General features: G+C 37.0%; 1 protein-coding gene across 1 annotated transcript in view; it reads left to right on the forward strand.

Annotated features, from left to right (window-relative positions):
* CHPT1 (choline phosphotransferase 1) overlaps window positions 1-12,483 on the forward strand; it is a 29,906-nt gene that overhangs the window by 7,953 nt on the left and 9,470 nt on the right. Inside the window, exons 2-4 of the mRNA XM_011936944.1 lie at window positions 6,678-6,825; window positions 7,100-7,241; window positions 9,306-9,390. Coding sequence (XP_011792334.1) covers window positions 6,678-6,825; window positions 7,100-7,241; window positions 9,306-9,390 — 375 coding nt within the window. The remainder of the gene's footprint in view (window positions 1-6,677; window positions 6,826-7,099; window positions 7,242-9,305; window positions 9,391-12,483) is intronic.

Consider the following 12,483-nt stretch of genomic DNA (forward strand, 5'->3'; position numbering starts at 1 on the left):
TGTATTAATTGAAATAATACATTAGAAATGCCCTTTGTTAGCTGGGCGTGGTGGCTCACGCCTGTAATCCCAGCACTTTGGGAGGCTGAGGCAGGAGAATCACTTGAACCTGGGAGGCGGAGGTTGCAGTGAGCCAAGATTGCACCACTGCACTCCAGCTTGGGTGACAGAGCGAGACTCTGTCTCAGAAAGAAAGAAAGAGAGAAAGAGAGAGAGAGAGAAAAGAAAGAGAGAAAGAGAGAAAGGGAGAGAGGAAAAGAGAGGAAGAGAGATAAAGAAAATATGTGTCTCATGCCCATGAGAGGATTACATTCTAATATGAAAGATAGGGCCACATACAAATGAGATCACATCAATCTAGAGCTGAAACATACCTCAGAAACTATCTAGTCTACTATTTTCATTTAGAGAAGACCTAAGAAGATGTTCCAGAAAAATCAGTATTTTGAGGCTGTAAGTGAAATTTGTCCAGTGAGCTCAGTGGATCTCAGCATGAGGCTTTCATCAGATGCCAGTGTCATGCTCTTGGGCTTCCCAGGCTCCAGAGCCATGAGCCAAATGAGTCTTTTCTTTCTAAATTACCCAGTGTCTAGTATTCTGTTATAGCAACAGAAAATGGAGTTAGACAACTCTTATTTGAAAAAATGGGAGGCTATAATTATGAAACAATTAATGACTTATATAGAATTACTTCCCTTGGTTAAATTAGATCTTTACTTCCAACTAAAGACAATAATTTCAAAGCTTTGCTTTTTAAATTTGTTCTGCTGCCTGTGAAATCATTTAAAATCAAGGAAACCATATAACCGAAACAGTGCGTTGTTATAAAGCCATGAACATCATCCTTATGTAGTTCCTTATATTTGTATACCTGAGGTACTAACCATCTAATGAGCATGTTTTGTACAACAGAAGGCCTATATATTTGCAAAGACTGCTTTAACCCTGAAAAATATTTGTAGAAGGCGTATTTTTAAGGGAGTAGGTAGGAATGGAACGATTGGATATAGGTAGATTTGTGTCCTTTGATTTCTCCCTCTCTCCACTCCCCCTAGGTGGAGTAAGAGGTATATCAGGCAGTCCTTGAAGGAGGGAGCACATGAGTGCTTTGCTGAATTGGGTGAGAAGAGTGTTTAGAAAGGAAAAAGCCATGAAATAGTATGAAGTCATAAATAAACAAGAGGACTTTGTGGGTGGAATGGAGCTGGAGTATGAAGGTGGGTGATTGAGAGTTATGCTGTGAAGAGACTCATTAGTGAATAAAGAGCTTGTGATCATTCTATATCTTTTACTTTTTCTAAGATTAGTTTAGGAGTGGCCAGAAGAGCTACTCTTAAACTCATGTGCTCCTTGATGTGCTCCTAAACTAAGCATGTGAAGGCCCTCCCCTAAATCTCCTGTAATACAAATAGAAAATTATTTTTGCACAAAGAACTTTATTGTCACACTCGGTCCATTAATTGAGGGATATTGGTTAAACATATACTCTGTGCCAGAGTAATGTTCTACAGTACTGGGAATGTAGGCGTGGGTGAGAAAGACACAATCCCTGTTCTCTCTGTGCTTTAATCAGTTCAGCCTTAGAAAATGAAATATCTTAGGTGAGAGGGCAAGGAAAAGGGAAGAGTTAATTTTGGAGTTTCGGATTAGGTATGTGGGGGGCACGTGGCGTTGATTAGGGAGACAGAGATGAAAGTACTAGTGCTATTTCTCAGTGAGTCACAGGGTTGTGGGCAAGGAAGAAGAGAAGTAGATGCCTCCTCTCTCACCTTGATCTTTCTCCTTCAGTCACTGCGTACTTCTGTCTCTTAATATGGAAATGTTAAGATTCTTATACTTATGGGCCTTTTCCCAGAGAATGTAGAGAGCATTACAGGATTTTGTCAGAGGTGCAGTTCACCTCTGGATGTTTTCTGGGAAAGTAAATCATGTGTGAAATTGAGTAAATTGATGGACTATAAGACTTGGTTTGCTTTTTTCCAGTATAAGCTTTGTGTCTTTGAGACTATGGTAGGAGTGTATAACTTCCTGGCTAGGAAGTTAGAAAAAAAGTGAGAATATGCAAACTATTTAATAGCTTTCACCTAGGAATGGAGGTGGTGACCAATGGAAAAGAGAAGATAGGTCTGGCTTCTGAGGCCTTGGGAAGACTGGGAAAACTTGGAAAGATTTGGGAAGAATTGGAAAAGGAGTGAATCAAATATTGGCAGATCATTGTGCCTTTCTGGGTTTTAAAGAAAGACTCTTGTGGCTGGCACCATTTCCTGTGGCTCACTGCCACTTGAAACTGTACTGTGTGAGGGGGAAAGTGCTAATCAGCAGGTTTGATGGAACAGGGAGTTTGTGAAGATTTCAGGTGAAGAGTTCCATTCAGTCTGTGTGGCCTGTGGTAGGATAAATCTCATCAAAGGGCAAGTCGGAAGACTCGATCTAGTTCCTGGACCCAGCCTAAGTGTTTGCCTTGATGTAAATTATCACTCCTCCATATGTTTCACTTTCATCTTTAATAAACAGAATATGATAATAACTGCCCTATCTTTGTGGATTTCTGTATTAATTGAAATAATACATTAGAAATGCCCTTTGTTAGCTGGGCGTGGTGGCTCACGCCTGTAATCCCAGCACTTTGGGAGGCTGAGGCAGGTGGATCACTTGAGATCAGGAGTTGGAGACCAGCCTGGGCAACATGGCGAAACCCCATCTCCACCAAAAATACAAAAATTTAGCTGGGTGTGGTGGCGTGTGCCTGTAATCCCAGCTATTCAGGAGCCTGAGGGGGAGGATCACTTGGGCCTGGGAGGCGGAGGTTGCAGTGAGCCAAGATCCTCCACTGTACTCCAGCCTGGGCAACAGAGGGAGACCCTGTCTCAAGAACAAAAAAAAAAGGAAAGAAAAGAAATGCCCTTTGTTATAGTGTTTAAGATCACATTACCTTTGCAATATTATCTCTTGTAAATTACCTGTTCCAGGAACATGGATCTAGTCACTGACTCCAGTAAACCTTTTACTTTCAGCCAGAAACTTTGGTTACTGCCTAGACTTCCTCTCTTTCCTGTTTAAATTCCCAGTCTCTCCCTATTTAAACGCCTCTAGTATCCTAATGAAGTACTTTTAAACTGTTGAACAGTCTTTATTTCCCTTTTCTAAATGAAGAGCGGGATATAATTTGGGGCAGAGTCACCACCATGAGGTGTAAGGGTTAATCAAATTTATTTCAGTATGAAGTTCTGTTAATACCTGACCATTAGACCTGCCTGCAGCTAGTTTCTCAGATCAGAGGTCGGAATTAAGCTTTAAATGTTGACTTTTAGAGTTCTCCTTGAGAAGCTCCAGATTTTCAGTATAAAGAGTTACATAGAGAAATGGAAGATCCCTCTGACATTTTGTCATTACAGAAATTTTGATAACTTCAACTTCCAATTTTACATATGTTTGATGTGTAACTTTGCTTTCCTTTGATCATCAAAATTAAAAACAATTTCTCATAGCAGAAAAAATGGGTAAGAATTTGCTAGTTTGATATGGTCCACTAATTTTTGACAAGGGCACCAAGAGGACACAATGGGGAAAGGATAGTCTGTTCAATAAATGATGCTGGGAAAATGATTTCCATAGGCCAAAAGAATGAAATTGGACCTTGTGTTACACTGTATACGAAAATAAACACAAAATGATAAAATACCTAAATATAAGAACACAAACTATAAAACCATACCCAAAGGAAATGAAATCACCACCTTAAAAAGATATTTGCACTCCCATGATTGCTGTGATATTATTCACAATAGCCAAAATACAGAAACAGCCTAAGTGTCTGTTAACCTATGAATGGAAAAAGAAACTGTAGTATACACAATGGAATATTATTGAGCCTTAAAGAACAAAATCTTGCCATTTACCACAACATGGATGAGCCTGGGAGACATTATGCTAAGTGAAATAAGCCAGACACAGAAAGAGAAATATTGTGTGATCTTAATCTCACTTATATACAGAATCTGAAAAAAAAAAAAAAATTCAGAGATAGAGAAAGAAACTGGTTATCAAGAGCAGAGGGGCATAAAGGGGAGGAAATGGGAAGAAGCAGGTCAAAGGAAACAACATTACAGCTTTAGAAGATGAGCAGGTCTAGAGATCTGATGTACAACCTGAGGGGTATAGGTTAAAAAAAAAATTGAACTGTAAAATGAGTAGATTTTAGCTGCTCTTGCCACAAAAACAAAAACATGGGTAACTATGTGAGATTATGGATATGTTAATTTGCTTCAGTTTAGTACCGTTTCCATCTATCTATATATCCCATAACATCATATTGTATACATAATAAAATTTATCTTTAAAAAAGAATTGACTAGTTGAAAAGAATTTACTAGGTTAACAGAATGTTCTCTGCAAGACACTTTGGGATTCTTTCGAAAGATTCTAGGTGGGATGTGTTGTTTTTCATTTTTGTACTGTCATGATGACTGCTCAGTTTTCTGTTTGCCCTTTCTTAAATTGTTTCATAGTTTCCAATATAAACTTTTAAGAACATGCTCATTGGAACTGAATATGATATTTTATTTGTTTTATTTTTTGAGACAGGGTCTTGCTGTGTCACCCAGGCTGGAGTGCAGTGGCACTATCACTGCTCACTGCAGCTTCCACTTCCCCAGGCTTGGGTGATCCTCCCACCTCAGCCTCCTGAGTAGCTGGGACTACAAGTGTACGCCACTACACCAGGCTAATTTTTATATCTTTTCTAGAGAGGGGGTTCACCGTGTTGCCCAGGCTGGTCTTGAACTCCTGGGTTTAAGCAATACACCCACCTTGGCCTCCCAAAGTGCTAGGATTATAGGTGTGAGCCACTGCACCTGGCCTGTGATTTTCTCCTTATTACTAATTTTCATTGGTTTGATTATGATGTGCCTTGATGGGTTTTTAAAAAACACTTATTCTGTTTGGGGTTTGTTGAGCTTCTTGGACATGTGGGTTTATAGATTTCATCAACTTTAGACATTTTTCATCCTTTATTTCTTCTTTTATTTTTCATGCCCCATCTGCTCTTTTCTCTTTCTAAGACTCCAGTGACATATGTGCTAGACTGCTTTCTGTTGTCCCAGCACGCGCTGATGCACAGTTCAATTATTTTTAGTCCTTCTTCTTTCGTCATTTTGGGTAGTTTTCATTGGTAGTCCATTGGTACATGCTCATTGATCTTTTCTTCTGTGGTGTCTAATATGCTATTAATCTCACCCAGTTTATTTTACAATTCAAATATTGTATTTTTCATTTCTAGAGGTTTCACTTGAGTCTTTTCTTCCATTTCTGTTTATAATTTTCCTGTTTTCCTCTACTTTCTTGAACATATGGGACATATTTATAATAACTATTTTAATGTCCTCATCTGCTAATTCTATTAACTTCTGTTCATATTGATTCTGATTGTATTCTGATTATACGGATTTTACTCCTAGTTGTCAATTATATTCTCCTGCTTCTTTGCATGACTGGTACTTTTTTACTGAATGCCAAACCTTGTGAATTTTACATTTGGGATACTAGATTTTTTCCTCTAAGATGTACTTTGTGCTGACTGTAGTTAAGTTGCCAGGAATTACTTGGATCCTTTTGAGGCTGGATTTTAAGTTTTGTTAGGGCTGTCCAGAGAAGCCTTCAGTCTATGGTTAATTTATGCCTGCAGGTAAGGCAGTACACTTCTGAGAACTTTACCCAATGCCCCAAGTATTAATGAGGCTTTCTGCTTTGCCTGGCGGGAACATGAATGTCCCAGCCTTGTATGAGCTTCGAGAATTATCTGACCTTCTACATTGCAGTGCTTCCCTCCCTGGCCTTTGTTAGTTTCGTCTCATTCAGGCACAGGTGAGTTCTTAGCCGAAGACTGAAAGAAAGATACCCTTCTGTAAGACCTCCACAACTTGCGCTCCTCTCTGTGCAGCTCCATCCACTCAGGCACTCTGCCTCACAAATCCTAACTGCCTTGACCTTCCTGAACTTTGTGTTTCTCTTCAACACAGCAAGAACGCTGGGCTCTGTTCTGGTTATGGGACCTGCACTGTGGCCTGGAAACTGACCCTGGGAAGTTAGCTGGAGCAATCGCAGGGCTTATCTCATTTGTTTCCCTTCTGTCAGGGATCACAAGCCTGCACTGCTTGTAGTGTTTGAAAATTGTTGTTTTTTGTGTAGATATAGATATAGATATACATATACATATAGATATACATATACATATATATATATTTGCCTTTCTAGTTATATAAGGTGGGAGAGTAAATCTAGTCCCTGATATTCCATTGTGAATGGAAGCAGAGGTCGGCAGTTGGCCCCTAAAGTCTTTTTTCACAGCAAAAATTTAACTGAGTAATTTCAAATCTGTGGCATAATGCATAGTATTATATTAAAAGAGCCATGGATGTAGGAATCAAGATCAGGGTCCTAACCCTTGCTCAGTTGCTTAACTTTCTGTTTCTCACATTATGGAGTTCTGTGACCCTCTACCTAGATGACTTAAAGCAGTTAATTTCATTTCTCAATTTAATTCTCATCAGTAGAATGAGGGTTAGCAACGTTCTTTATGACACACTGGGGTGCTACAAAGTGTGAAGCCTTAGGTTGAGCTGTTTTCAAAAAGCTTATTATCACTTAACAATCTTTATTTTATTTAAATTTTTTTATAGGCACCATACTGGACATACCTTTTATGTGCACTGGGACTTTTTATCTACCAGTCACTGGATGCCATTGATGGGAAACAAGCCAGAAGAACAAACTCTTGTTCTCCTCTAGGGGAGCTCTTTGACCATGGTTGTGACTCTCTTTCCACAGGTAAATTAATGGAGGTTTTTTTTTTTTTCTTATGATACCTTAAAAATAAAATGAACTGAGTTGTTTGAATGGTCAGTTTTTTGGATGGATATACATTTGGGAGCAAATTTATGGAGTTGTTTAAAAAGTATGTCAAGAATTCATTTTGATAAGTGTACTTTATTGTAATGCCACTGATTATTTCCTTAGAACTCTGTATTTCTAAACAGCATAAGGCAATTATTTCATAAATTATTTTTAATTCTTAATGATTCTTAAACTTTGTTTCTTTCAGTATTTATGGCAGTGGGAGCTTCAATTGCCGCTCGCTTAGGAACTCATCCTGACTGGTTGTTTTTCTGCTCTTTTATTGGGATGTTTGTGTTCTATTGCGCTCATTGGCAGACCTATGTTTCAGGCGTGTTGAGATTTGGAAAGTAAGTATGTTTTTTAAGTTGTACATTTAAAAATATAATTGAATTCATTTGCACAATCTGTTATGTCATTCACTGATAATAAGGAGAACAAAGCTTCAATCAGTAATTTAAATTAATTCGTTGGAGTACTCAATAAATGCTACACCTTTAGTCTTTTAGGTATTCTGCATGTTATAAATAGTTACATTATTTGATAATAATTTTATTTTTCTTCTCCCCTTCTCCAACTTAATCACTAGCCCAAGTTTACAACAGAGAGGATTAAAAGAAAATTAAGGGACCCAGATAATATAGAAAAGGGATATGCAGTACTTAAATAAGCATTTGATTCATATAATAAAATAATGCGGTATGGAGTCTAAGGTCGTTTTTTGGTGGAATCTTCATGTGCACAAAAAGGGGACCCCCCCCCTTGACAACAGTCTCTGAACTGTGGTAGGCAATTGCTGAGACAATGTAAAAGCACCTTGTAAATGCTAGTGCTAAACATTAGATAGTATTATCTGCCTCTGGTGCCTCTTTCTTAGAGACCAGGAAATAGTGCACAAAGCAGGAATGCTATTCTCTGTTCCTCTTTCTCATATAGCTCCCTCTCAGTCTGATCCTTTTAAGAACTTTGTCATTTGCTTATTTTTGGCTTTGGCTTCCCATGTCTACTGATTCTTTTTAGCCCCACTTTATTGCTGAAAAGGAGAAACAGTAGCTCTGAAAAAAATCTCTAATGATAAATGACAGGAGAAGCTCAAAACTATGGGTCATTTAGCAGAGGACAGGCTTCAGGCAGTTGATTCTAAATTATGGAATAATTGTATTTACCACCTATCAAGCACTTACATGTTTCAGGCATTGTACTAAGTGCTTCACAGGCATTATCTTATTTATTCCTTATATTTATCCCGTAAGGTGGGTATTACCTCCATCTAAAGACATTGGGGCATCCAGGCAGAGATGTAAAATATGTAGACAGATATCAAAATCTAGAGCTCAGGAAAAACATAGATTGGAGATAAGGATTTAGAAGTCATTAGCAGATAGATGGTAGTTTTAAGTGTAGATAAAATTATTCACAGACTATAAAATTTCAGATGGAATTCTGAAAGCATCATTTAAGATATGGATGAAGAGGCAGTCTAGAAGGAGCATGAGAAGAGCTCCAGCAAGGTAGGAAAATCAGGAGAGAACATGGAATAGATAAAAACGCAGCAGAACTTTTCAAGAAAGAGGGTATGATCAGCATCTTAAATATTGTAAAGAAGTTATGCAAGATAATTAATGAAGTATATCCCTTAGATTTGTATCCTTTAATTGAAATTGAAAATCGAAGGTCAATTCACCTTAAACAATTTTAGTAGAATAATGGGGCCAAAAGCCAGGCTATAGTGGGTTAGGCAACAAACATGAAGAGAGAAGAAAATTACAAATGTTGACTAATTTTCGGTGAGCCTATTCATTGAGCATAGGAGAGAGAATGACAGCTTCAGGGGAATATAGACTACAGGGACTGATGCTGGTTGGTTAGTGGTTTTTTGAAAAATGTAAGCATATTTATTAGGGGGAAAATGCCTATGGAAACTAAAAAAACTACAGTGATGATTAGTACCTCAATAAAGAAGACTATTGGGATTTTCCCTACTTTTTAAGTGAAACTGACCTGGGACTGTTTAAATTTGCCTTAAATCATATGGTTGTTTTTATTATAATTTTTTCTATGTACACAAGTAGTGGGTAATTGTTGTAAAAAAAACTTCAGACTTTACAGGAGTACCTAAATTAGAAAATAAAAGTCTTCATAACTTCAGTGATAACTATTAGCAATTTGATATATGGTATATATATATATATCTTCCCTCTCCTTATACTGTTAACTCTGTGTGAGCACATGTTGTTCTGTAACCTTTTTAACTTAACAGTGTAGTCAGCTGATAATTCAATAATGGAAGTAAAGGTAAAAATAAACTAAGCCTACAGAGATTTTTACATCTTTGCTATTTAATATGTGATTAACCTCCATATTCAGAAATTTTATTTACAAACACCTTATCTATTTTTGTCCTTCCTCTTTAGAGTGGATGTAACTGAAATTCAGATAGCTTTAGTGATTGTCTTTGTATTGTCTGCATTTGGAGGAGCAACAATGTGGGACTATACGGTAAATCTGAATATTTAAATTTATATTTAAGTACTTTTCAAATGTTTAGGAAAAAGTATTGCATTGTTAATTTTCTTCAAAAATCCTTGGCATTGTATTTATTTTTTTCTTTTTTTATTGGTGTATTTAATATTTGTTCCATTTCTTAACATTTTTTTCTTCATTTTATAATGTGTATTATCCTATATACCTTATGGCATTTCCTCCTATGCATGAATATATTGCCACATAGAAGAAAACAACCTCATTTCCCTAATACTAAATAAAACAAAAACAACAACAAAAAACACACATTGGAATAACTTTTTCCAGGGTGAAATAAAATAAATATTTTAAAAATAAGTCCAGTAAAATATTTTACATTTAAAACTTGTCACTCAGTATTAGGAAAGTAGTTAATTTGCATTTTTATAATCTACTTTGAGGTGAAGATTCCCATATTAAGGAATGTTTTTATTTTCTGCCTGCTTGGTGACCTCAGTATTTTCATAAAAGTTGGCTCTTAGGAAGCCACTGTCATAAATTGAAGCTTTTTTTGCAAAAGAAGAACATTTCTGAAGAAACAATTATCCTGTTACCACAACCTAAGTCCACCATACTGTCTAACTGACTCACACTTTCTGCTCATAGTGTTAAGAATAATAATAAGGATATCAATAGTCAACAACTAACAGTCATTCAATACTTATGTTCCTAAACATTTGCCATCGGTTTTATCTGCCCCTCCGAATAATCCTATGAAAATAGATATGATTATTATTATGCTTTATACATAAGTCTTAGGGTGATTAAGTAATTTGTCCAAGGCCACATGAGAAGTACTGGAGCTTGGAATTAAACAAAACTGATTCCAGACTGTATGTAATCACTAAGCTATATATCTAGTAAAAATAGTAAGTGATACAAGACTAAACATAGTTTTACTACATGATCAGCAGTTGCACCCCTTGTTATTTAACAAAATGATTTGAAAACTTATGTCCACACAAAAACGTGTACACAAATGTTTATAGCAGCTTTATTCATAATTGCCAAAATTTGAAAGCAACTAAGATGTCCTTCATCTTAGTTGGATAAACTAATGACAAAAAGAACTGAGCTATCAAGCCATGAAAAGAAGTTATGCGAGGAACTTATGGAGTTCCAAGAAGTTATGGAGGAACCTTAAATGTTTATTACTAAGAGAAAGAAGCCAATCTGAAAAGGCTGCATATTGTGTGATTCCAACTATATGACATTCTTTAAAAAGGCAAAATTATGGAGACAGTAAAAGGATCAGAAGTTACCATGGGTTGGAGGAGGAAGGGATGAATAGGTGAAGCACAGAGAATTTTTAGGGCAATAAAACTATTTTGTATGATACTAAAGGGTGGCTACATGTCATTATACATTTGTCATAGCACATAGAATGTACAACGCCAAGATTGAACTCTCATGTAAACTATGAACTTTGGGTGATAATGATGTGTCAGTGTAGGTACACCTAACAAATGTACCGCTCTGGTGTAGGATGTTGTTGGCAGAAGGAGTGGCTATATACTTTTCCACTCAAATTTTGTTGCAAACCTAAAACCGCTCTAAAAAAATTAAGTCCATTAAAAACACAGTATGAGGCCAGGAGTTCAAGACCAGCCTGGGCAACTTAGCAAAACCTTGCCTCTATAAAAATTCTTTAAAATTTTAGCCAGGCATGGTGGCATACACCTGTAGTCCCAACTACTCAGGAGGCTGAGGTGGGAGGGTCGATTGAACCCAGGAGTTCAAGGCTGCAGTGAGCTGTGATCATGCCACTAACTACACTCCTGCCTGAGTGACAGAGCAAGACCCTATCTCTTAAAATAAACAAACAAAAAACAAAAACAAAAAAAAATTCCCTGTAGCATTTAGTGTCAGAATTGCCAATTATCATTTGTCAGTAGGCTCCGAAATAGACTTTGGGCGTGTTTTTAAATAGTAGTGGTACATTCCCCAGTACATTCATATTCCCTCTCATCATGTAAGAGTAAATAGAATCAAGGATACACTATTATAGGCCCATAGAAGATAACAGAGGGATGCTATGTGTTTTTTAAGTAACTGTTCAGGTTGTGCCTGTAAGAAGGTAAATGTACGGGTGGATCACCTGAGGTCAGGAGTTAAAGACCAGCCTGGCCGACATGGCAAAACCCTGTCTCTGCTAAAAATACAAAAATTAGCCAGGTGTGGTGGTGGGCACCTGTAATTCCAGCTACTCGGGAGGCTGAGGCAGGAGAATCACTTGAACCTGGGAGGCAGAGGTTGCAGTGAGCCAAGATCGCGCCATTGTACTCCAGCCCTGGGCGACAGGAGACTCCGTCTCAAAAAATAAAAAAGAAGGTAAATGTAGACCTAGAAGCAGTTAGATAACTCTAGTTATTAAGTCAGGTGTGGTTGTCTTAAATTTGGAATTGAATCTTAAAATTGTTTCACTCAATGTTTTGGCGATATCATAGGAAGAAAACATACCTGCTTATTCTTACCCACAAGAATACTTACTTTTGATTCAGGTTTTCTAAATTTAATTATTAACCTGTAGTTTCCACAAATTTTGGTACATTATTTCAGTCTATTTTCTAAACATAGTAGCCTATAGCTTCTGGCAATTCATTGTTACTGTTTTTTAAATCCTTTGCTGCCTTTGGAAGTTTTCTTGAACAGCAGTTGACCAACAGGTAAATATATTGCTAGAGATTTAATCCTGGATATTAACTACACAGATTTTTTGCTTGCATACACATCATGATATTTGTTACATTTATGATGCAAATCATGGTGCCTCCCTTTCCTGTGATGCTACTTTTTAGAAGCTACTAAATTCAAGTGAACTATCCTTTTTCATGTTTAAGTCAGATGAAAGCTTATGACATTAAACATTTAATCATAGTTATGTAAACAGACTAAGCTGGTTTGGTGGATTCATTTTTCACTTATGAAGAAAGCATTTTCAAAAAAAAAGTCACTTTAGGCTGGTCCAACGGTAGTTATCTCAGTTGATCGCTCACAGTCAGTTACAGGTCAAATTCCTTGTTTTTCTCTTTCCCCCCCTCACTCCTGCACTTGACTACTCTAAAAAAG

The sequence above is a fragment of the Colobus angolensis genome, unplaced genomic scaffold (genome assembly GCF_000951035.1).
Source record: "Colobus angolensis palliatus isolate OR3802 unplaced genomic scaffold, Cang.pa_1.0 Scaffold10, whole genome shotgun sequence".
NCBI lineage: Eukaryota > Metazoa > Chordata > Mammalia > Primates > Cercopithecidae > Colobus > Colobus angolensis.